This window comes from Mandrillus leucophaeus, unplaced genomic scaffold (genome assembly GCF_000951045.1).
Source record: "Mandrillus leucophaeus isolate KB7577 unplaced genomic scaffold, Mleu.le_1.0 Scaffold143, whole genome shotgun sequence".
NCBI lineage: Eukaryota > Metazoa > Chordata > Mammalia > Primates > Cercopithecidae > Mandrillus > Mandrillus leucophaeus.
This window is the reverse complement of record NW_012101399.1, coordinates 3,955,195-3,978,777: the sequence shown is the minus strand read 5'-3', so window position 1 is coordinate 3,978,777 and position 23,583 is coordinate 3,955,195. Positions and strand designations below refer to the sequence as shown.

The window sequence follows — 23,583 nt, the reverse complement described above, 5'->3', positions numbered from 1 at the left end:
CTAGTCCAACAGAGGCCTCTGTGACCAGTTTCCACAGAGCTCTTTGTTTCTAATGCTGGAGGAGATGGTTTCATTCCCTGGCAGAAGTGAGTGCTGAGTATTTTGACTGTACAACAAAATCAAAATCACTTGCCTTTGTTTGACCCATGCCCACCCCATGGAAAACAGTGGATTATTCATGTGGAATAAATCCTGCATCACAGGAATACATTTCTGACTGAAGAGGTTTGTTTTGCTAGTTTGGATTCGTCTGCCTTTACAAGGCTTGTCCAAATGGCTTTCAAGTCCCTGTGCTTAAAGGAGACTCTATTTAGGATGCAGTAAGGCAGGACATGATTACAACAAAACACTGAATGATTTCATTATAGGACAAGCCCACTGTCACAATCTATAGCCCTTAATTCCTTGACTAGAAATGTTACCAGTTAATTGCCAAAGACCTAGTCTGGGGAAGGGTAAGGCTGGGGAATGGGATGTTGTCTGTCATCATTGGGCATCTTGACTCTGAAAAATCAGCACTTCTGTTTTTTGGTTCCCAGCCGGAACCATACAAGAGGGTCTTCCTTAAAAAAAAAAAATAATAATAATAATAATAAGCAAAGTCTGTCTCTTTATCCTACCACCCTTGCTTTATCCCCAAAACACCATGAGAATTAGTACTATCTAGTGGGTAGCTGAAAGGGAGAAGACAAAAGATGTGCCTCATTCTATAGCCCCCACTACCCAGCCCTTCCTCTTTGGGGTTGCATGTAACTGCTGGTGGAGGATTCCTTGTTATCTTCAGTCTTGGAGTTTCTTGATTGTCCTCTCAGGCCATGTTGGTAATAATTAGCAGATGGGTTTGTGAAGAAACAAATTTCCTCTTCCCCAGGCCTATAGGAAGGAGGCTATTCAGGCCTTTATTTGGGGATCAAGGTAAGGACAGTATCCAGCAGGATGCTGTTTGGAATTGTGAGGTTATTTCTTTCCCATGATCTTTCTCATGTTCAGTAAACATTCTCTTGCAGCCATATCTTTTTAGCAATTCAGCTACCATTTGCAGCAAACATGTTATTCAGTAGGCAACTGGTAATACCATATAAAGAAGCAGAAACCATATTTCCTCCCTATAAGAAATCTGCAGTGTATTTAAAAAAGAGACAGTGAGTCTAAGTGCTTAAAAGCATTGCTGGATGATGATGGTGGTGAATAGTTTATATTTATTTCTCAAGATCTCATTTTAAAAACCCATAGGAATTTTCTCCTTTTATTTTGTACAAAGAACAATTAAACATTCATGATTTTGATCAAGAATATAAATATTTGATTAAAATAAAGCCCAAACTTGTTATTCTCCTTCCTGTATGGGTATTGGTTGCAAATCCTTGCAAAACTCAGAGATGAGTGTTAGTGTTAGTTCTGAGCAAGAATCAGAATTACCCTTGCTATTAAAATGTATTTGAGGAGAGTAAAGCTCTCCTAGGGGCTGCTATAACTGAAGAGGTCCTTTTGAGTTACTTGAATTAATGACTCCAGCACTGAGGAGTGAAAACGAGGTCTGGGTCAGCTCTCTCTCTGTAGGATGCTCTATCAGTGGGAGCCGGGTTAAGATTTTGATGAAAGATGGTTTTTTAATGTCATCAGGGGGACTTGAGCTGACATTTATAAAGCGTTTTTCTGTTTGTCTTATTTAGCATGCTTATTCAGCCAAATAAGAACCATGCTTTCAGCATGGGCTGAAACCCTGTCTCTACAAAATATTTAAAAATCAGCTGGGCATGGTGGTGTGCACCTGTGGTTCCGGCTACTGGGGAGGCTCAGGTGGAAGGATTGCCTGAGCCCAAAAGGTTGAAGCTGCAGTGACCTGTGATTGCAGCACTGCATTCCACCCTGGGCAACACAGTGAGACCCTGTCTCAAAACAACAACAAACAAAGCACATTTTCCTCCTTTTATGCTCTGGAAGAGCATGGGGAAGAAATACCAGTTTTATTTTCTAACTTAGTTTAAACCCTTAAACATAAGGACCATGCTTATACTTTTTCAGTTCTCCAAAGAGATGTACATGTAGGAAGACACACTATTAATGCTTGTTGTTTAATTCATTTTTCAGCCCCCTGTGTCATGTACTACAGTTAGTAGTTTATAATTTTTAAATCTTTTGAATGATATAAGAAATTCTGTCTCAAAAACTTATAAATATCTGAAGAAAATTTGAAAATTAAATTTAAAGCTGAACCTTCAGTATGATAGCTTTTCCTAGGATGACATCTTGCCATACATAACACATCTGTAAAAACATCCATGTATTTTAATTAGTACTTATACCCTCATCTCACTCTATAGGTTAGCTGAGGCAGATTATCAAAATATGCAATAATCTGGAAACCATAAAGTGCTAAGGCTTGAATTAGACTATCTGGATTTGAATTCTAGCTCCCCTACCTATAGGCTCTGTGTCTTTGGGCAAAATGCTTAATCTCTCTGAGCTGCAGACTCTTGAGTTATAGGAGAGGTTGACATGAGTATTAAATACACTAATCCATGCAAAGTATTTAGCACAGTACCTGACCCACAGTTAGCTTCTGATAAATGTTAGAAAGCACTCAATAACAAAAAAGTAAAATAAATTATAAATATAGATCAGGATCAGAGAAAATATCATTTAGAAGATTCTATCATAAGGAGTTAAACTGCAATTATGCATTAAATCCTAACCATGAATTAAGCTGAAGCCTAATGACCAAAGCGTAAGGGAAACATGACTAGTCAGTGCACAATAAAGTTATTTTTGGGGCAGGTAAGTGAAATTTTTATTGGCTGATAGAAAAGCAATTCTCATGTGTGGCTTCAGGTGGGAAAACACTGGGCGTGTAGTATAATGTTGCCAAGTCTTAACATTAAACTCCCTCAGTTTTGGGTGGTAGCCTCCTAAAACCTGCTTAAAGGTATGCCAAAGGCATAATGCGAGCACGTAAAATTCACAAGGGCCCCCAGAACATTATTGCATCAGTTATAGACTTTTTTTTTTTTAAGTAACTCATGTATTTTTTTAAGTTTGCAAGCTAGAGCTTATAGAAGAGATCTATCTTGTTTCCTCTGTCCACTTTTACTTATATATGGGATTTGGAAGTTTTCTCCAACCTTACCCAGGGTACCTTTTATCCATAAATGCTTTCTTTGTCATATCCCAGCATGCAGACCACTGCCTACCCTGTTTCAGTTCAGTGTCCTTTTGTTCAGCTGCTGTTACATGTCAGCCCTCTGCTGGGTGCTGGATATGTCTGTTCTCAAGGAGCTTAGTCTGCTTCCCCTTTAGATAAATCCTGCCCCCTTTCACTTGCCAGACTATAAGCTCCTTGGTGGCTAGGGACATTATTTTGCATATTGTCAAATATTCAAAGCCTAGCAGGGTATCTGGCACATAATATAGATGCTCAGTAAATACTGTTGAATGCATAAAGGGAATTCTTACAGTCCTGTACATCGATAGGTGTGGGAATGTTGGCTTTTAACACAAATTGTTGCATGTCTTATATAAAGTCTCTTTCGTGCAGCACACAGAAGATCCATGCTGCTGCTGCTGCTGCTGCTGCTAAGTCCATTGCTCTTTGTAGGATCCTCTGCCATTTGCTAAGTCCATTGCTCTTTGTAGGATCCTCTGCCATTTGTGGAAGGTCCATTGCTGATAGTAGCCCTAACTCTGACAGAGAGACTGGCTTGCTATTCACCATCTCTGTTTCCTTTTCTTTGTGGACATGCAGCTAGACTCTATTTCCCAGCCTCCCTTGCAGTTAGGTATGACCATGTGGTTAATTCTGGCCAGCAGAATAAAAGCAGAAATGATAGGAGGGAAGGATAGCACATGGGAAATTGTATGGGTCAGGTTTAGAAGTGTATCACTCCCTCCTCTGTCGGCTGGATACTGATACCTAGGGTAAGCAGGCATTGCAGATGGCAGATTCTCTGCAACCTGGATCCCTGAGTGACTATGGAGCAGAGCTGCTACTACTCCTGTCTCCTGTTCATTGAATTTTGTGTGAGCAAGAAAAGAAAAACATTTAATGTGTGAAACCACTAAGATTTCCAATATAGACTTTTTCTTTTATTGCCTGCCCAATGGAGGCCTTTCCTGAGGAAGAATAGTCTCTTACTGATTTTCACCAAGTTGATCTTTCAGAAGCTTTTTTTTAAATCCCAGAACCAATTGCAATGCATACTTTGGTCTATTCGTGGAAAAGGTTTGTCGCAACTGATTCTGTGTGCCAGTGCTAAAGGGATAGTTATGTTTTGTTCAGTAAGCTTAAGTCAGTGGCAGAAGCAAGAAAAAAAAAAAAATCCTAGTTCCCTAGTACTGTGTCAATTCTCACTCCTCCCAGCCACTATAATGTGATTTCCCCAAGCCAAGCAACATTTTACAAAGAGCAGCTGTCTCCTTAAGAAGAAAGGACTTTTTTCTTGCTCATACATGCCATTTATTTCAGTAGAGCATTCTTGTGGGCCAAGACTGAACAATTTTGAAACGCGTGTTGTAGAATCAGATACCAGTGTTGAGTGTTATAAGGTAAAGAGTTATTTGGGACATTTAAAAAACAATAAATGACATGTCAGCTCTTCAGAAAGGGTGATGAAGAGTTATTAAGAATATCATCTTTTAAACTGGTAGCTTGTGGGCCATGTTTGATATTAACAACAAAATCTCTCAAAGTATTCAGTTACATTTACTATAGAATACTTCTAATAATTGTTCTGAGAACATATAGTATAATATTTAAACACCCAGGCTCTGAACTTAGACACCTTGGGTTCAAATCCTATTCAACAACTCTGTTGTCTGTGTGACTCTGGACAAGGCATCTAATATCTCTGTGTCTTGGTTTCCTTTATGGAAAATGAAGAAAAAATAGTACTGTACCCATTGGAGGAATAGATTCAATATCTGTGTAAAACAGCACAATTCCTTGTAGAGTAAGCTGATGTGATAATATTAACGAAAACAGAGCCGGGCACAGTGGCTCACACCTGTAATCCCAGCACTTTGGGAGGCTGAGGCAGGCAGTTCACGAGGTCAAGAGATCAAGACCATCCTGGCCAACATGGTGAAACCCTGTCTCTACTAAGGGTACAAAAATTAGCTGGGCATGGCGGCACACACCTGTAGTCCCAGCTACTCGGGAGGCTGAGGCAGGAGAATCGCTTGAACACGGGAGGCAGAGGATGCAGTGAGCCGAGATCATGCCATTGCACTCCAGCCTGGGCAACAAGAGTGAAACTCCGTCTCAAAAAAAAAAAAAAAAAAATTAATGAAAACAATGAATGTTACTCCTAATTATTTTTAATGATTCTAGGTTATTCAAATGTAATGTATCCCAAAGAAAAGTCTTGGCAGTAAGTAGGTAGTGTGGATATATCTCTTGATTTTCATTGTGCCTCAAAGTCAATCCTGGGGGATCCCAGTAAAGGTAAGAAAGGACTGAGAAACTAAGTTTGTGTGGACTACTTGGTCTCTGAGAGTCATTCATTCTCAATCAATATATTTAAGCACCTGTTATGTGAGTTGGTATTGGATTGCCACTGAAGGCTCACTGGTTTTATGACAAGTAGCCATGGAAGGGTTAACACATATTGCAAGGAGAGTCAGCTCCTGTGCCCTTGTTACTGTTGTCAGTCAAAATAGCTTTTATTTTGACTGTTTGATCTACCACCTCAGTTATCTCATACTTAAAAAGGTTTAAAAATTTGTTACTCTAGTGTAAACACATTTACCCATGCCACTGAGTAAATGTGCTTATTTCATCACCTAAAGAATAATCATTTACTGCTTTTTCACAGTTCTCTAATAACTAAGAAAGTAGAAGCATTTTTATTTTCCTAGTTTATAATATCTTTCATCCGCTCTACTTTACAGGAATGTTGTCTTTGGTAGCACAATTCCTAAGACTTCCTAAATCTTGTCTTACAAATATGGGAAATTGTGGAGGGTTTTCAAGTTTCTAGGTTGCTTTTTTTTTTTGTTATTTTAAAACTAGAGAATCAGAATACAACTGTAGTAAAAACATTGGCAAGAGTTTCAGATTATTAAGATTAGTAGAAAGTTGCATGTTCCAGTTTATGAACAAGAACTGCAACTCCACAACTCTTTTGTATACACAGATGATGTTCTAATTCAGTCCCTTCTTATGGATTGCTAAGTTTTGCTGGTTTCCTATCTAAGAAATGAAATGAATTTAATTGGTTCTTCCACTTACACGATATCTTAAAGTAAGTTATTTTAGGGAAATCAGTTTTAATCCTATATCCTCCCTGGAAAATGTCAGAGCATACAAGCAGAGTGGCTTTCATTCTTCTGCTTTTAGTATCAGAAATTTTGTTTTTGTGCTTTACTATTTTTTCCTTCAGTTAATGCCCTGAGTTAATTTAAAGAATGTAATTCCCAATTATCTAATCAGTCTCAAAAGCAATATAGAAACGAAGTCTAACTGTAGAAAATCTTTTACAACTACCACTTAATACTAGTCAGTAAATTCTAAGAATAGTCTAAAAGCATCCTGACTTAAGTCATCCCACTGGAAAATGATTTAATTATCTTAGAACACTCAAAGTTTTAGAAAATGATTAGAATTTCTGAGAGAGGGGAAAAAAGAGACAAACCCTATTGTTGGAAGAGTTTGTGTGTGCCCAAGCCTTCACACTTAAAAGAATAACTGCTAGAATTGTTTTTTTTTTTTTTAATCTAGAATTATACTAAATATATTTTAACGTTTTGGTTGCTTGTAAATCCTGCAATTGATTGCTTAGACATACACATAACAATAGGTTTGGCATCAGCATTGAAGTTAACCTACTACCATTTGATGTGGTTTCAGGTCTTCAGTAATTCATCTTTAAGAAATGATTTCCAAATCTATGTTGGATTTTGCTATTGAATCTAATTAATTTTGAATAAACTAATTTTATTTCTTGGAATATTTTTGAGTTTTTCCTCTAGTGTGGTTAATGAAAAAAAATCTGCATATCTGAAAAGAAATGGACTTAGAATCATCTTTAATAATAGAAATGACAATACTTAAAATTATTCCCATTGTATACTATGGTGTAAATACTCATAATTAAGACTATCCAGGCATTATTCAATTTTGAGAAAGCTGGCATTATCTAGGGTATTGCAATTGTTTTGCCAGATAAAGCAAACACATTATTTGACTTTTTAGGAAATTAATTGTGTATGCTACTGCTAATCATCTAGTCCATCTTAGTAGTTAAAAAAAAAAAAACCTGGTTAAAATGATGACTGAAACATATATAAAACCTAAGAAAGTTATTTTAATGTTTCTCAGTCAACTGTGAGGCATACAATCTAATGTGCCCATTAAAAACAGTGTTTATTCCATTATGGACCGACTTAAGTAGTATCATCCCTGATAATTTTTTTATTGTATGCCGGACATTGTGAATGGTACCTGGTTGGGTGTTGGCTATTTCTGTCTTCCTATAAATGTTCTCGAGCTTTGTTGTGGAACACAGCTAAGTTACTTGGAAATAGTGTGATCCTTTTGGGTCTTGCTTTTAAGATTACGTAGATGAGACAAGAGCAGTGTTTAGTCTAGGGCTAATTATTTCATAATACTAACAAAAGACTTTGTTCATACTACTCTACCAGTCCTAGGAATCGTGAGTTGTTCCAGTTTGGCTGGTGGGAAGAAGTGTTCCCCGCCCTGTGTGGGTTCTGGGTATTGTTCTCTGAAATGGTTTTGGGTAGTTCTTTCCCTCACTCTGGCTAGCGTCTGCACATGTTTTGCTGATCAGTACTCTGCTGAATACATTAGGGGAGCCCTCTGTAGATCTCTGGAGTTTTCTCCCTATGATGCTGTCTCCTCTCTGGCATCCTGCCCTGGAACTCTAGCCACCTTGGCTCCCTAGACTCTTGGCTATAGTATTCAACTTGGCAGTTCTCTTTTTTGCCCCGCAGATTTCAGACTCTCATCAGTCAGTAAACTAAAGCTTTTCATTTGCTTCCCATCTCTCAGGGATCACTGTCCTTGTTGCTGATGTCCCTTGGGAACCACTGCCTCATATATTTTGTCCAGTTTTTTAGTTACTTGAGGAAGGAGAATAAATTTAGTCCCTGTTATTCCATTCTGGTCAGAGGCAGACTACTGTCAGATCAAATTGTAAAAGAATTTTGATCTTTTAGTTTAATTTTCCAAAATATGAGTTAAGAGTCTCTTATGATATTATCTCCAAATGAGACGATTTCTCAGGGAATAATCTAGATGGAACCAGATGATTTCTTAATCCCATCTAGCTATAAAACCTGTTGTGACAATATCTGGTTTTTACATTTAAAGCAGTGTCTTAATGAAGATTTTAATTCAGACAATGCAGTTACTGCATAATAATGACCATTTTTCCACCTGTTATCTCCATCTTCCTGTCATTCCAGTAAATGGTGAAGATATAAAACTGGGAATGGGACCTGGTAAATTGTTTCTGCACTCATTTTTTTTTTTATTGAACTATATACTAAAAAGCATGGCTGGGTGCAGTGGCTCACTAATCCCAGCACTTTGAGAGGCTGAGGCAGGCAGATCATGAGGTCAAGAGATCGAGACCAAACTGGCCAACGTGGTGAAACCCTGTGTCTACTGAAAATACAAAAATTAGCTGGGTATGATGGTGGGCGCTTGTAGTCCCAGCTACTCGGGAGGCTGAGGCAGGAGGATCACTTGAACCCAGGAAGCAGAGGTTGCAGTGAGCTGAGATTGCACCACTGCACTCCAGCCTGGTGACAGAGCAATACTCCGTCTCAAACAAAACAAAACAAAATATAAAAATTGTTATATCCTTTGAATCATTAACCCCACTTGTTTGGAATTATAGCCAATGTAAATAATCCAAGGTATATAAAAAGCAATGTTAATCATGATGCTAATTATAATGGAGAAAAGTAGAAATAATCCGAATGTCAAAGTAGGTGCCCTAGATGGGATGAATGCCCAGAATATATGAAGAGCTCCTACAACTCAATAACAAAAACCAACCCAACTAAAAAGTAGACAAAGGACTTGAATAAACATTTCTTCAAAGAAGATATAGATAGCCAATAAACACCTAAAAGGTGCTTGAAATCACTAGCTATTAGGGGAAAGCAAATTGACAACATGAGAAATTGCTTCACATTCATTATGATTGCTATTTAAAAAAAATATATATGTGTATATATATGTGTATATATATGTGTGTGTGTGTTCTGGCAAGGAGGTGGAGAAATTGGATCTCTCATACATTTCAGGTGGGAATTAAAAATGGTACAGCTACTGTGGAAAAAAGGTAGTTCCTCAAAGTGTTAAACATATAGTGACCATATCACCCAACAATTGCATTTCTAGTTACATACTCAAAAGAATTTTTTTTGAAACAGAATCTTGCTCTGTTGCCAGGCTGGAGGGCAGTGGCGTGATCTTGACTCACTGCAACCTCTGCCTCCTGGGTTCAAGCAATTCCACTGCCTCAGCCTCCTGACTAGCTGGGACTACAGGTAGAGACGGGGTTTCACCATGTTGGCCAGGATGGTCTCGATCTCCTGACCTCATGATCCGCCCACCTCAGCCTCCCAAAGTGCTGGGATTAAAGGTGTGAGCCACTGCACCCAACCACTCAAAAGAATTTAAATCAAGGACTCAGATACTTGCATACCAGGTTGATAGCAGCATTATTCACAGTAGCAGAAGGAAACAATCCAAATGTCTATCCATAGATGAAAAGATGAACAAAATGAATGGGAGTCACATTCATGAGACAGAAAGTAGAATGGTGGTTGTCAGGGGACGGGACAGGGGGCGAGTGTAAGTTATGGTTTAACGGGCACAGAATTTTTGTTTGTGGTAGTGAAAAAGTTCTGGAGATGGATGATAGTGACAGCTGTACTTGTGAGTGTACTCAGTGCCACTGAACCGTACATTTAAAAATGTAAAAATGGTAAATTTTTAATGTATATTTTACCACGACAAATCTTAAAAATAGGTGCCTAGTTAAATAATTCACATTTCAAAACAGAGTAGCCTAAGAAATGCTAACCAACCAATCCCTCCTGCTCTTCTTCCTCTCCAGGAGTGACACACGCAGCCATCTGGGCAGCATGCATTTCTTACCTCAGTGCAGCTGTTCCCCCTGAGCTGAGGACATCTGCTCAGGGCATCCTGCAGGGCCTTCACCTGGGTTTGGGAAGAGGCTGTGGTGCCATGATTGGAGGCGTGTTAGTCAATTATTTTGGTAAGAATGGCTTTCTCCCGTTTTTTTCCTTTCTATAATTAAAACATAATTTTTTTCCAGCAATACCTCAATAAACAATCCAATTATTACTGAAGATTGCCCAAAGCTAAATTCCAGTATTCATAATCTCTTTCTAGATTTCATGGTAGTCATAATTGTAAAGCAGCATGCTTACGTTGTTAAGCTGATTTGAGCCAGCCTGTAACTGTGCACACTCCTCTGACAATCAGCTTAATGAGATGCTACAGAGATCCCTCAAAGGAGCCAAACAAATGAATTAGCATGAGTGCTTTTAGTCTAAAATAAGGTACCTTAAACCTGCTGATAATAATCCTAAAGGAAATAAAAGTCATCATTGTTACTCCCTTAGGGGATTGTGAACCAGAAGAATCTAACAATCTGCTGGCTTTGGTAATGCTACACATTTATGATAATAAAATCTGTCTGTCTTGTCATATCTTTCTTATTAGAAACATAGGAGCTGAAATAAGAATGAGATTATTCTGCTCCAGGAATCTTAACTGCTCAGTCATCTATTAATATATAAGGTGGGCCCCAGGAAATGTGTGCATTTATAGCATTATTTGAGCACTGCTGTTCCAACTACAGATTAATAGCACTGTTAGTTAATGATTGGGTAAATGGTCTTTTCATATGAAGAGGAGAGCACCATTGAATTGTATGAGTCATGGTGAAAGGCACTGAGAAATAATCCTATACAAATGCAGTTTTATAATCGATCGATGGCAGATCCAGTATCAGCCCTGGGTCTCTTGACATGTACCCAGCCCTGTGTTTTTCCATTATGTGGAGCTAATAGCCAAACCCTTTTCTCTGGTTTGTCCCAAGCTGTGCTTCCTTTGCTTTGATCTTTAGAAAATTGATGGTTTTAGATGAGCGCTATCTGCATTTCTTGGAATTACTCTATAGAGAGTGCTGTTTGTTTTTATAGGGGCTGCTGCAACCTTCCGAGGAATCGGCATGGCCTGCTTGGTGATCCTACTGCTCTTTGCCCTGATCCAGTGGCTGGCAGTGCCAGATGAGGAAGACGGTAATTATTTCCATTCTTTCTTAATATTCCTAACAGTTCAGGCCATGGGAAATCAACACATGCCCCCAGAGAAGCCTAGAAGTGGTACAGAATGTACAACAGGCCTACTTGGCTCAATTTTCTGAGTGGCGTATCGATGAATTCATGTGGACCTTTGTTAAAGAGATCCACCTACTACATAGAAAAAGTATTGTTTTAAGTAGCTTGGGGTTTTCTTGTTTTTTGTTTGTTTTCTTTTATAGTACAAGGTCCTAGGGAAGTATTAGTTTTCAGTTTCTCTGGTATTCTAAAGGTATTTCAAATGTAAGTCAAATACATATAAGGCTATACAGTCATTTTGCTACTAGGGATAGGGAGTGAATGGTAATATTCTCTATGCCTTACCTTCATTTGTTTAAAAAAAAAAAAAAAAAAAAGTCAAGACCTGAAATCTGAATGTTTCTCTGAACCAGGGATGGCCTTTATTAAGATTGTTCTACAAAAAGGAGGTTATATCAAATATTAATGTGTAGATGAGAATGAGCTGACTGAACTTTTTATGAAAAAGGTCAACCAGGAGGATGAAAATATTCTTGCTCAGCTTTTTCGCCCCAGAACAGGGCTCATCTTCTTTCGGTGTCCTATCCTTTGGGAGCATTAGCCTCAGGCCCTGAAATGCTTCTGTGAAGAGAAAAACTTGCTTGTTACAGAAGCTTCAGAGACAGATTTTAATCTCAATGAGTTACTTAGAAAGACCAATACTTTTTTTTCTTTCTTTTGTTCTTTTATAATCCTAAGTGGATTCTCTCTGTTACACAGCCTCAGTCCATGCCTCCTGTAAAAGACCAATAAAAATAGCTATCATGGCTCTCCCAAAGTTATAAGATGTAGTTAAAGTTGTATTTTGAGAAAAATTTATGGACTTGAATATCTTCGCTATTAATCACAAAAAAATTAAAATCATTAAACATTCAATGTAAGAAACATAAAAATAATCAAATTTTAACTCATCTTTGATTAGTGAGAATATGGTACTGGGTTAGTTTTTAAAACAATTGTGTTCTGGAGAGAGTGTTATCAGGAAAATGGCGGATAGGAGGCAGGACTAGGTTGCAGCTCCCACTCAGATGGACAGAGTAACATGTGGGGACTTGCATCATGCTTTTGCTCCAGAACTACTGCAGGAATATACCAGGAAAGCTGAGAGAATACACAGACCCTCTGGAGGAAGCAGATTGTTCCTGCAGGACCTGGGAGACAGGCCAAATACTGGGTTAGTATCCAGTTGAGGGACCTGAATGAAGATGGTTCACATCACAGGACTCTATGCAGACAGCCCCAGTACCAGCCCGGAGCCTGGTAGCCCTGTTGGGTGGCTAGATCCAGAAGAGAAATGACAATCACTACAGCTTGACTATCAGGAAGCTACATCCCTCAGAAAATGGGGAGAGTACTACATCAAAGGAACACCCTGTGGGATAAAAGAATCTGAACAGCAGCCTTCAGTGCCAGCTCTTCCCTCTGCCATAGCCTACAGGAAGGAACCAGAAAAACAATTCTGGTAATAATGACAAAACAAGGTTCTTTAACCTGACTCACCAAAATCACACTAGCTCACCAGCAATAGATCCAAACCAAGAAGAAATCCCTGATTTCCCTGAAAAAGAATTCAGAAGATCCATTATTAAGCTAATCAAGGAGGCATCAGAGAAAGGTGAAGTCCAATTTAAGGAAATTGAAAAAAATGATACAAGAAATGAGGGGAGAAATCTTCAGTGAGATAGCATAAATAAAAAAACAATTACAACTTCAGGAAATAAAGGACACACTTAGAGAAATGCAAAATGTTCTGGAAAGTCTCAGCAATAGAATTGAAGAAGCAGAATAAAGAACTTCAGAGCTCAAAGACAAGGTTTTTGAATTAACTCAATCCAACAAAGACAAAGAAAAATTTTAAAAAATGAACAAAGCCTCAAAGAAGTTTAGGATTATGTTAAATAAACAAACCTAAGAATAATTGGAGTTACTGAAGAAGAAGAGAAATCTGAAAGTTTGGAAAACCCATTTGGGGGAATAATCAAGGAAAACTTGCTAGAAACCTAGACATCCAAATACAAGAATCCCAAAGAACACCTTGGAAATTCAGCACAAAGAGATCATCACCTAGGCACATTGTCATTAGTTTATCTAAAGTCAAGAGGAAGGAAAGAATCTTAAGAGCTGTGAGGCAAAAGCACAAATAACCTATAAAGGAAAACCTATTGGATTAACAGCAGATTTCTCAGCAGAAACCCGGTAAGCTAGAAGGGATTGGGGCCCTATGTTCAGCCTCTTTAAACAAAACAATTACCAGTCAAAAATTTTGTATCCAGTAAAACTAAGCTTCATAAATAAAGGAAAGATACAGTCTTTTTCAGACAAACAAATGCTGAGATAATTTGCCACTATCAAGCCAGCACTCTAAGAACTACCAAACCAGAACTACAAGCATTTGCCACCACCAAGCCAGCACTACAAGAGCTAAAAGGAGCTCTAAATCTTGAAACAAATCCTGGAAACACATCCAAACAGAACCTCTTTAAAGCATAAATCTCACAGGACCTATAAAACAAAATACAATTAAAAAAAAAAAAGGTATACAGTCAACTAATAACACAATGATTGGAACAGTACCTCACATTTCAATACTAACGTTGAATGTAAATGGCTTAAATGCTCCACTTAAAAGATACAGAATTGCAGAATGGATACGAATTCACCAACCAAGTATCTGCTGCCTTCAAGAGACTCGCCTAACACATAAGGACTCATAAATTTAAGGTAAAGGGGTGGAAAAAGACATTCCATGCAAATGGACACCAAAAGCAAGCAGGAGTAGCTATTCTTATATTAGACAAAGCAAACATTAAAGCAACAGCAGTTAAAAAAAGACAAAGGGTGACATTATATAATGATAAAAGGCCTTGCCCAACAGGAAAATTTCACAATCCTCAATATATATACACCTAACACTGGAGCTCCCAAATTTATAAAACAATTACTACTAGATCTAAGTAATGAGATATACAGCAACACAATAATAGTGGGAGATGTCAGTACTCCACTGACAGCACTAGACAGGTCATCAAGACAAAGTCAACAAAGAAACAATGGATTTAAACTATATCCTAGAACAAATGAACTTAACAGATATTTACAGAACATTCTAATCAACAACTGCAGAATATACATTCTATTCATCAGTGCATGGAACTTTCTCCAAGATGTATGATAGGCCACAAAACAAGTCTCGATAAATTTAAGAAAATCGAAATTATATAAAGTATTATCTCAGACCACAGTGGAATAAAACTAGAAACAACTCCAAAAGGAACCTTCAAAGCCATGCAAATACATGGAAATTAAATAACCTCCTGAATGATCATTGGGTCAACAACAAAATCAAGATGGAAATTTAAAATTCTTTGAACTGGCTGGGCGCGGTGGCTCACGCCTATAATCCCAGTACTTTGGGAGGCCAAGTCAGGTGGATCACGAGGTCAGGAGATTGAGATCATCCTGGCTAACACAGTGAAACTGTCTCTACTAAAAATACAAAAAATTAGTCGGGTGTGGTGGCGGGTGCCTGTAATCCCAGCTACTCGGGAGGCTGAGGCAGGAGAATGGCATGAACCTGGGAGGCAGAGCTTGCAGTGAGCCGAGATCACACCACTGCACTCCAGCCTGGGCAACAGAGCAAGACTCCATCTGAAAAATAAAATAAAATAAAATAAAAATAAAAAATAAAATTTTTTGAACTGAACAATAATAGTGACACAACCTATCAAAACCTCTGGGATATAGCAAAGACAATGATAAGGGGAAAGGTCATAGCCTTAAATGCCTACATCAAAAAGTATGAAAGAACACAAGTAGATGATCTAAGGTCACACTTCAAGGAACTAGAGAAACAAGAACAAACCAAACCCAGCAGAAGAAAGGAAATAACCAAGATGAGACAAGAACTAAACGAAATTGCAAGAAAAAAATACAAAAAATAAATGAAAGAAAAAGCTGGTTGAAAAGATAGAATTGATATATCATTAAGATTAACCAAGAAAAGAAAAGAGAAAATCCAAATAAGCTCAATTAGAAACAAAACAGGAAATATTACAACTGATACCACAAAAATACAAAAGATCCTTCAAGGCTACTATTAACACCTTTACATGCATAAACTGGAAAACACAGAGGAGATAAGTTCCTTGAAAGATACAACCCTCCTAGCTTAAATCAGGAAGAATTAGAAACCCTGAACAGACAACTAAGTAGTGAGACTAAAACAGTAATAAAAAAATTGCCAACAAAAAGTCCAGGACCAGATGGATTCACAGCTGAATTCTATCAGGCATTCAAAGAAGAATTGGTACCAATTCTATTGACACTATTCCACAAGATAGAGAAAGAGGGAATCCTCCCTAAAACCTTCCATGAAGCCAGTATCACCCTAATACCAAAACCAGAAAAGGACATAACAAAAAAAGAAAACTACAGACCAATATCCCTGATGAACATCGATGCAAAAATCCTTAACAAAATACTAGTTAATCGAATCCATCAGCATGTCAAAAAGATAATCCACCATGATCAAGTGGGTTTCATACCAGGGATGCAGGAATGGTTTAACATATGCAAGTCAGTAAATGTCTTTCACCACATAAACAGAATTAAAAACAAAAATCACATGATCATCTCAGTAGATGCAGAAAAAGCATTTGATGAAATCCAGCATCCCTTTATGATTAAAACCCTCAGCAAAATCAACATACAAGAAACATACCACAATGAAATAAAAGCCATTTGTGATAAACCCACAGCCAACATAATACTGAACAGGGAAAAGTTGGAAGCATTCCCTCTGAAAATTGGAACAAGACAAGGATGCCCACTCCCACCACTTCTCTTCAACATAGTACATAGTCCTAGCCAGAGCAATCAGACAAGAGAAGGAAATAAAGGGCATCCAAATCAGTAAAGAGGAGTCAAACTGTCGCTGTTTGCTGATGATAAGACTGTATACCTAGAAAACCCTGAAGTCTTCCTAAAAGGCCTTAGAACTGATAAATGAATTCAGCAATATTTCAGGATACAAAATTAATGTACACAAATCAGTAGCTCTGCTATATACCAACAGTGACCAAGATAAGAATCAAATCAAGAACCCAACTCCTTTTATAATAGCTGCAAAAAATATTTAGGAATATACCTAACCAAGGAGGTGAAAGACCTCTACAAGGAAAACTACAAAACACTGCTGAAAGAAATCATACATGACATAAACAAATGGAAATACATCCCATGTTTATGGATGGGTAGAATCAATATTGTGAAAATAACCATACTGCCAAAAGCAATCTACAAATTCAATGCAATTCCCATCAAAATACCATCATTCTTCCCAGAACTAGAAAAAAAAATCCTAAAATTCATATGGAGCCAAAAAATAGCCTGCATAGCCAAAGTGAGACTAAACAAAAAGAACAAATTGGGAGACACTACCTGATTTCAAACTATACTATAAGGCCATAGTCACCAAAACAGCATGGTACTGGTATAAAAATAGGCCCATGGACCAATGAAACAGAATAGAGAACCCAGAAATAAAGCCAAATACTTACAGCCAATTGATATTTGACAAAGCAAACAAAAACATAAAGTGGGGAAAGGACACACTATTCAACAAATGGTGCTGGGATAATTGGCAAGCAACATGTAGGAGAATGAAACTGGATTCTCATCTCGCACCTTATAAAAAAATCAACTCAAGATAGATCAAGGACTTAAATGTAAGACCTGAAACTAAAAATTCTAGAAGATAACATCAGAAAAACCCTTCTAGACATTGGCTTAGGCAGAGATTTCATGACCAAGAACCCAAAAGCAAATGCAACAAAAACAAAGATAAATAGATAGGACTTAATTAAACTAAAGAGCTTTTGCACAGCAAAAGGAGCAGTCAGCAGAGTAAATAGACAACCCACAGAGTGGGAGCAAATCTTCAGTCTATGCATCCAACAAAGGACTAATATCCAGCATCTACAAGGAACTCAAACAAATTAGCAAGAAAAAAAAAAAATCAAAAAGTGGACTAAGGGCATGCATAAACAATTCTCAAGCGAAGATACACAAATGGCCAACAAACAAGAAAAGATGGTCAACATCAGTAGTGATTAGAGAAATGCAAATCAAAACCACAATGTGATACCACCTTACTCCCACAAGAATGGCCATTATCAAATGATCAAAAAATAATCGATGTCGGTGTGGATGTGGTGAAAAGGAAACACTTCTACACTGCTGGCAGGAATGTAAACTGTACAAACACTATGGAAAACAGTATGGTGATTCCTTAAGAACTAAAAGTAGAACTACCATTTGATCCAGCAATCCCACTACTGGGTATTTACCCAGAGGAAAAGAAGTCATTATATGAAAAAGATACTTGCACATGCATGTTTATAGCAGCACAATTCACAATTGCAAAAATGGAGAACCAACCCAAATGCCCAGCAATCAATGAATGGGTAAAGAAACTGTAGTGTGTGTGTGTGTATACACACACACATACATACATATATATACACGAACATATATATATACACACACACACACACATACATACATACACAATGGAATACTACTCAGCCATAAAAAGGAATGAACTAATGGCATTCACAGCAACCTGGATGGGATTGGAGACCATATTATAAGTCGAGTAACTCAGGAATAGAAAACCAAACATCGTATATTCTCACTTATAAGTGGGAGCTAAGCTGTGAGGATGCAAAGGCATGAGAATGATATGATGGACTTTGAGGACACAGGGGAAAGAGTGGGAAGGGGGTGAGGGATACAAGACTACTAATTGGGTTCATTGTATACTGCTCGGGTGATGGCTGCACCAAACTCTCACAAATCACCATTAGAGAACTTATGTAACCAACTACTACCTGTTCCCAAGAAAACCTATGGGAATAAAATTAAAAAAAAAAATAACTATCATGTGGCTTTTCCTGTTTTGATGCCTGTCTTTTAATCATAATCCTGTAAATGGGCCTAAGGCAACACTCATTATAACCTATGCCCCACTGATGTTCTAAGTTAAATGAAAAATAGATTTCTTAAGTATATATGTTAATGTCTATTAAGCCCTATAAAGAGACCCAAAGATAAACATCACGTTCATTGATTCAGTACTTGCACCAAGTAATGAAGTCATTGGTAACCAGCAATTTATTAATATTACCAAGCACTCTGGAATGGGCATATGGGATTCTTGGTTTATTTATTTTTACCTTTGTTCAAACATGTACAAAATGCTGAAAAATAGTTTAAACATTATTTTCTCTCCAGACAAGACAATGTTGGCAGAAAGAATTCCTGTTCCCTCTAGTCCTGTTCCTATAGCAACCATCGACTTGGTACAGCAACAGACAGAAGATGTCATGCCACGCATTGAGCCCAGACTTCCACCCAAGAAAACTAAGCACCAGGAAGAACAGGAAGATGTGAATAAACCAGCCTGGGGAGTCAGCTCTTCTCCCTGGGTGACCTTTGTCTATGCACTCTACCAAATTAAAGAGATGATGCAACTCACAAGAGACAACCGTGCTTCTGAGATACAGCCTTTACAGGTACAGTTCCTTTGCTGGGCTAGCAGTATTACCTGTCACTCAAGATACCTTAACTGGGCTCAGTTGTTTTAATTACTCACTTTTCATTCAATAAGATTTATTGAAAGTCTGGTGGGGGAAATAAACATGCAAACAATTTCAGTACTCTAAACACTGAGTTAAAGAGGGTGTATACAAGGTCCCATAGAGAGAATATTCTGCCTTATGGAGTTCAGGAAAACTTCAGAGGATATGATTCTTTCACTTCTTGAAAGAAATAAAATAAATAAATCCATTCTTTCATTGTAATTTGTTTTACATTTCAGTATTGACGGTTGCCAGTTGAAAGGAGAATACATGGTTCATCCCTTCAGGAACCATATTTATTAATCTCTGTAATTCCAAAATTCTAGTGGGGGGCATTATATATTATTATTATAGGACCACAAATATTTATTGAATTAATTGAGCCACTGTATGGGTATGATAGAACACCTAACTCAGTGGAATTATGGTTGTGCAGGTGGCCTCACCTGAAAAATAAGTCTAAAAGTGTGATTTTTCTTGTCCTCAGAGGAGTGATCTTTCCTGAGTAGTTAAATCATGTTGATAGAAGTGTGGATAACTGTACAGGTGTATCCCGACTTTGGAAAATGAGTGTAACTTCTATAAATCATTTAGCCAAAGAAATAGACCCAGTTCCTCCATTTTATAATAATCACTCCCTTTTACTTGGTAAGTCATGTCAAGTAGCTTCAGAGTAGCTTCAGAGGACACACAAAAAAATAAAGGGGAAAGATTTAAAAATAAGGGTAGTTTGAGTAATTACCCTTTCAGAAAATTTGTTGAACTAATTAATCTTAACTTTGTAAGCTAACATAAAATCTTTGTGAAATGTTAACCAAATCTGGTTCGTTACTGATAGCCATATGCATTGCCAGTCCACGCGTGATCCTATTTGTTAATTTATCAAGATAATAAACTCATATCATTCCTCTGCTCAGTCAAGAACCAGACACTGTGGTGGGAGAAGCATATACAGGATTTTAATACCTTAAAGCAAGAAGATGAAACAGGAGAAAGGATGATTTTAATATCTGCTGCTTGAGTAGCAATATTTTCATTACTTTGTGTACTCATCCTCATTTTCACAGAAGCCACATTAAATTTTTAATATGGCTTTTTTTTCTGGTATGTTAGGATTAATCAATTTTTTTTCTGGGCTGGACGTGGTGGCTCACACCTGTAATCCCAGCACTTTGGGAGGCCAAGGTGGGTGGATCACAAGGTCAGGAGATCGAGACCAGCCTGGCCAAGATGGTGAAACCCTGTCTCTACTAAAAATACAAGAATTAGCTGGGCATGGTGGCGGGTGCCTGTAATCGCAGCTACTCCGGAAGGCTGAGGCAGAGAATTGCTTGAACCCGGGAGGCGGAGGTTCCAGTGAGCCAAGATCACGCCACTGCACTTCAGCCTAGGCGACAGAGCAAGACTCCTTCTCAAAATAATAAATAAATAAATAAATAAAAATTTTCTGGTATGTTAGGATTAATAAAAACTGGCAGGTATGCTGTAGTTATTCCTAGAAGTCATTATACTAAGTTTCTTTTTCTTATATTGTAGAATCACAGAAATGAACATTTCTGTTGGGTGCTCAGCTAAAAAGTGATAGGTACTAATTTGGGGGAGAATCTATTTAAATTTTTTTCTTATTTGTACAACCAATATGGCATTTATGGAAATTGCTACTCATGGTTATTTACAGTTGGTTACACAAGTGCTTGTTTACATTCACTTTTTTATGTGGATGTTCTGTCTTAGTATCTAACTTTTGGTGCACATTTTGAAATACCAAATATACATCAGGACTCTTAATTACAGGACATTCTCTCCCACCTCTGCCTCCAAGGATGAGGATGAGAACCCCTTACGTCCTTCCTGTTAGACAAAGTGTCTTCTGGCTCTTGGATTCTGTGGTCTTAGCAAACGGCCTGAGTTTCAGTTATTCCATAGTGCTTGCCCAGCGACTTGCCACATGGTCGGGGGGCTCAGCAAATATTTGCTGATGTAAACTGTTTACCAAGTACTAACAGACATTTTGGTAGTAATGTTCCTTTTTCCACAAGACACGTCTGCTTATAGTGTTTGTGTTTTTCATGCGGCTCTGGCAGTTGCACATAGGAAAGGAGATGAAAGGTAAGACATTCTATCCTTATTCCTCTATTACTTGGTCCCTGAAATGGGCACTTCCGGATGATCTCCCCATGTTTCCTATCTTACTTAAAAGCATATATAAAAAGTTGGATTTATTTGCTGTCACTGATCATGGGGCATCTCCTGTTTTCTACCTCCAGGGGACCAATGAGAACAGGGAAAATTCTCCTGCTGGTAGAGCCCAGCCTGTCCCATGTGAGACTCACTCTGACCCATGTAGAAACCTGCCATTCCCTGACGCAGCAGCATCTCAGACACAGACCAGCCCTGCTCACCCCAGTGTGGACCTGCGCACAGAGCAGAGTGAAGAGCAGCAGGCTCAGCTGGCCGCAGGAGGACACTGAGGGCATCCTGCTCATCTCACACCCTGCATGGAATCAGGCTCCTCAGCCAGGACACAGGGCGAGGCCCCCCAGCCAGGATACGCCTTCCCTGGAGGAGCACAGCACTGCATATGCTTCTAAATATCTAAACTCATTAACATGGAAACACACACACAGGAGCTACAGTACATATTGGCGGGAAAAGGTAAACTTTCGTAATCCCCTTGGAATTACAAAAGGGAAATGGAGTTCAATGAGGACTTTCAGTTCTTTGCTTGGTTAGGTTAAGGATGATAGAATTTCTCTGCCAGTGCAGTAAGAGTTGAAACCAGCAGTTACACTAAGTAAGTGGAGGGAGTGAAAGTGTTTTGAGGTGAATGTGGATATAATTTCCCTCTTCTGATTATTTATTCTTATTATTTAGTTCTTAATACAAACTGGGAAGAGATAGAATTCATCTATACTTTCTTTTTTCTTGAAGAGAACCATTTAAAAAATTACAAGATATATTTAAAAAGTAACCAGATAAAAGTTAGTAGCACATGTGCTTTTGTTAAAAATAAAGTTAAAAGTTAAAGTTAAAAAATGAAGTTAAAAGTTTCATCAGAAACTTTACATATCTTTAGCAAATATATTTTTATATGTGTATGGTATATAATGGAAATAATTCTTTGAGCAACAGAAGCTATTATTGACTACTGCAAGCTAAGCTGAGCTTAAAAATGCCTTTTGTTTTAAATGGGCTTTGAGAAAAAAAACAGAAACGGGGGATTATTTCAAATCAACCAACCAACTCAGTATCCTGTGGCTTGATAGACAAGAGTTTACTACATATATTGATAATGTAAATAGCCTGTCTTGCTATTTACTATCTTATAGTGATTCAGGCTCTAATTAGCTGAGGGAATGAAACACACACAAAAATCACTGAATTCCTAAGAGTTCCATTAAATAAGCAGTACTATTTACAAATCACAGTATAAGATTTAAGTGCCTGGGGAAGGGATACAATTTTTAGACATTACATATTGGGTCAGTTTTGTTTTGTTTTTGGTGAGGAAAAGGTGGTAAATAGGAAACCATGAATGGGAAGGATGGCAATAAGTAGCAACTGTACTTTCCAATGACTAAAGAAAGAAAATCTCAGTATATTCCTTCTCATGAAGACACAGTCGGACACTGGACAATGTAACGTATGCAACTGCAAACGTTACAGCTGCAGCCAGAACAATGGCTGCGTGGATCACATGTAAAGCTTGCCGCTCAAAATCAAAGCAGAGGTTAACAGGAAATCTGGGGGGAGTGTGGAAAAGGGAACACAGCTTTAGCTGACTAAAGGTGAATTATATAATTTATAATAGCTGTGGATGAGCACAGGCGAGAGAGGAAAGAAAAGAACAAGTTAGAAATGAGCAACTCACCTTACCCTGATTAGACAGGATCAATTGTAAAGTGAGGGCTTCTCCATGACACCATAGTTCTGCCCAGTACTGCATTTGGGATAAGAAATTCTACACTTGGATGTCTAGCTTCACCACACAGCTTAAAAATAAAATAACTGAAATAGAATTCAGCAAATAGTTATTTTTTGCACTTGAACTGAAACGTACTGTACTGTAAATTATGACTCATTTTAAGTGACCTTTAAAATCAGATGTATTTATTATGCTTGTGTAATTATAGAAATAAAGAAATGGGTGACAGGCTGAACCTCACCTATGAATGTACAGTATGTGGATTTGTGAAACTGACTGTAGGAAGTCAAAAACTTATACTGTATCTTGTGTTTACAGTTCTGATTTATTCCTTTGAAAAGCCTGCTGTTTTGGAAATGCACAGCTGACATGTTGAAATATAAATATATACCATTTTTAAATGTTTCTTAAATGATAAAGATGTGACCAAACAGAAGTCCTTTACTCTGTAATCAATGAGACCAAATTCAACATGCCTTTGTTATGGAACATTTACTGTGACAGCAGAATCTATAATGCAGTCATTCCCAGCCTTGTGAGCTGACACCTTCATGGGTTTGTGGACTTTGTGACTTTTTCTTCCTGTCCCCAAAGTGCCATATGCTACCTTAAAAAATATTAAAGTGAATTCAAATTAAA

At 37.9% G+C, this 23,583-nt stretch overlaps 1 protein-coding gene across 1 annotated transcript in view; it reads left to right on the top strand.

Annotated features, from left to right (window-relative positions):
- The window catches only part of MFSD6 (major facilitator superfamily domain containing 6), a 79,759-nt gene extending 56,176 nt beyond the window's left edge, over positions 1–23,583 (top strand). Inside the window, exons 4-7 of the mRNA XM_011974225.1 lie at positions 10,089–10,250; positions 11,203–11,301; positions 18,673–18,953; positions 21,287–23,583. Of these exons, the coding sequence (XP_011829615.1) occupies positions 10,089–10,250; positions 11,203–11,301; positions 18,673–18,953; positions 21,287–21,490 (746 nt within the window). The 3' untranslated portion in view covers positions 21,491–23,583. The remainder of the gene's footprint in view (positions 1–10,088; positions 10,251–11,202; positions 11,302–18,672; positions 18,954–21,286) is intronic.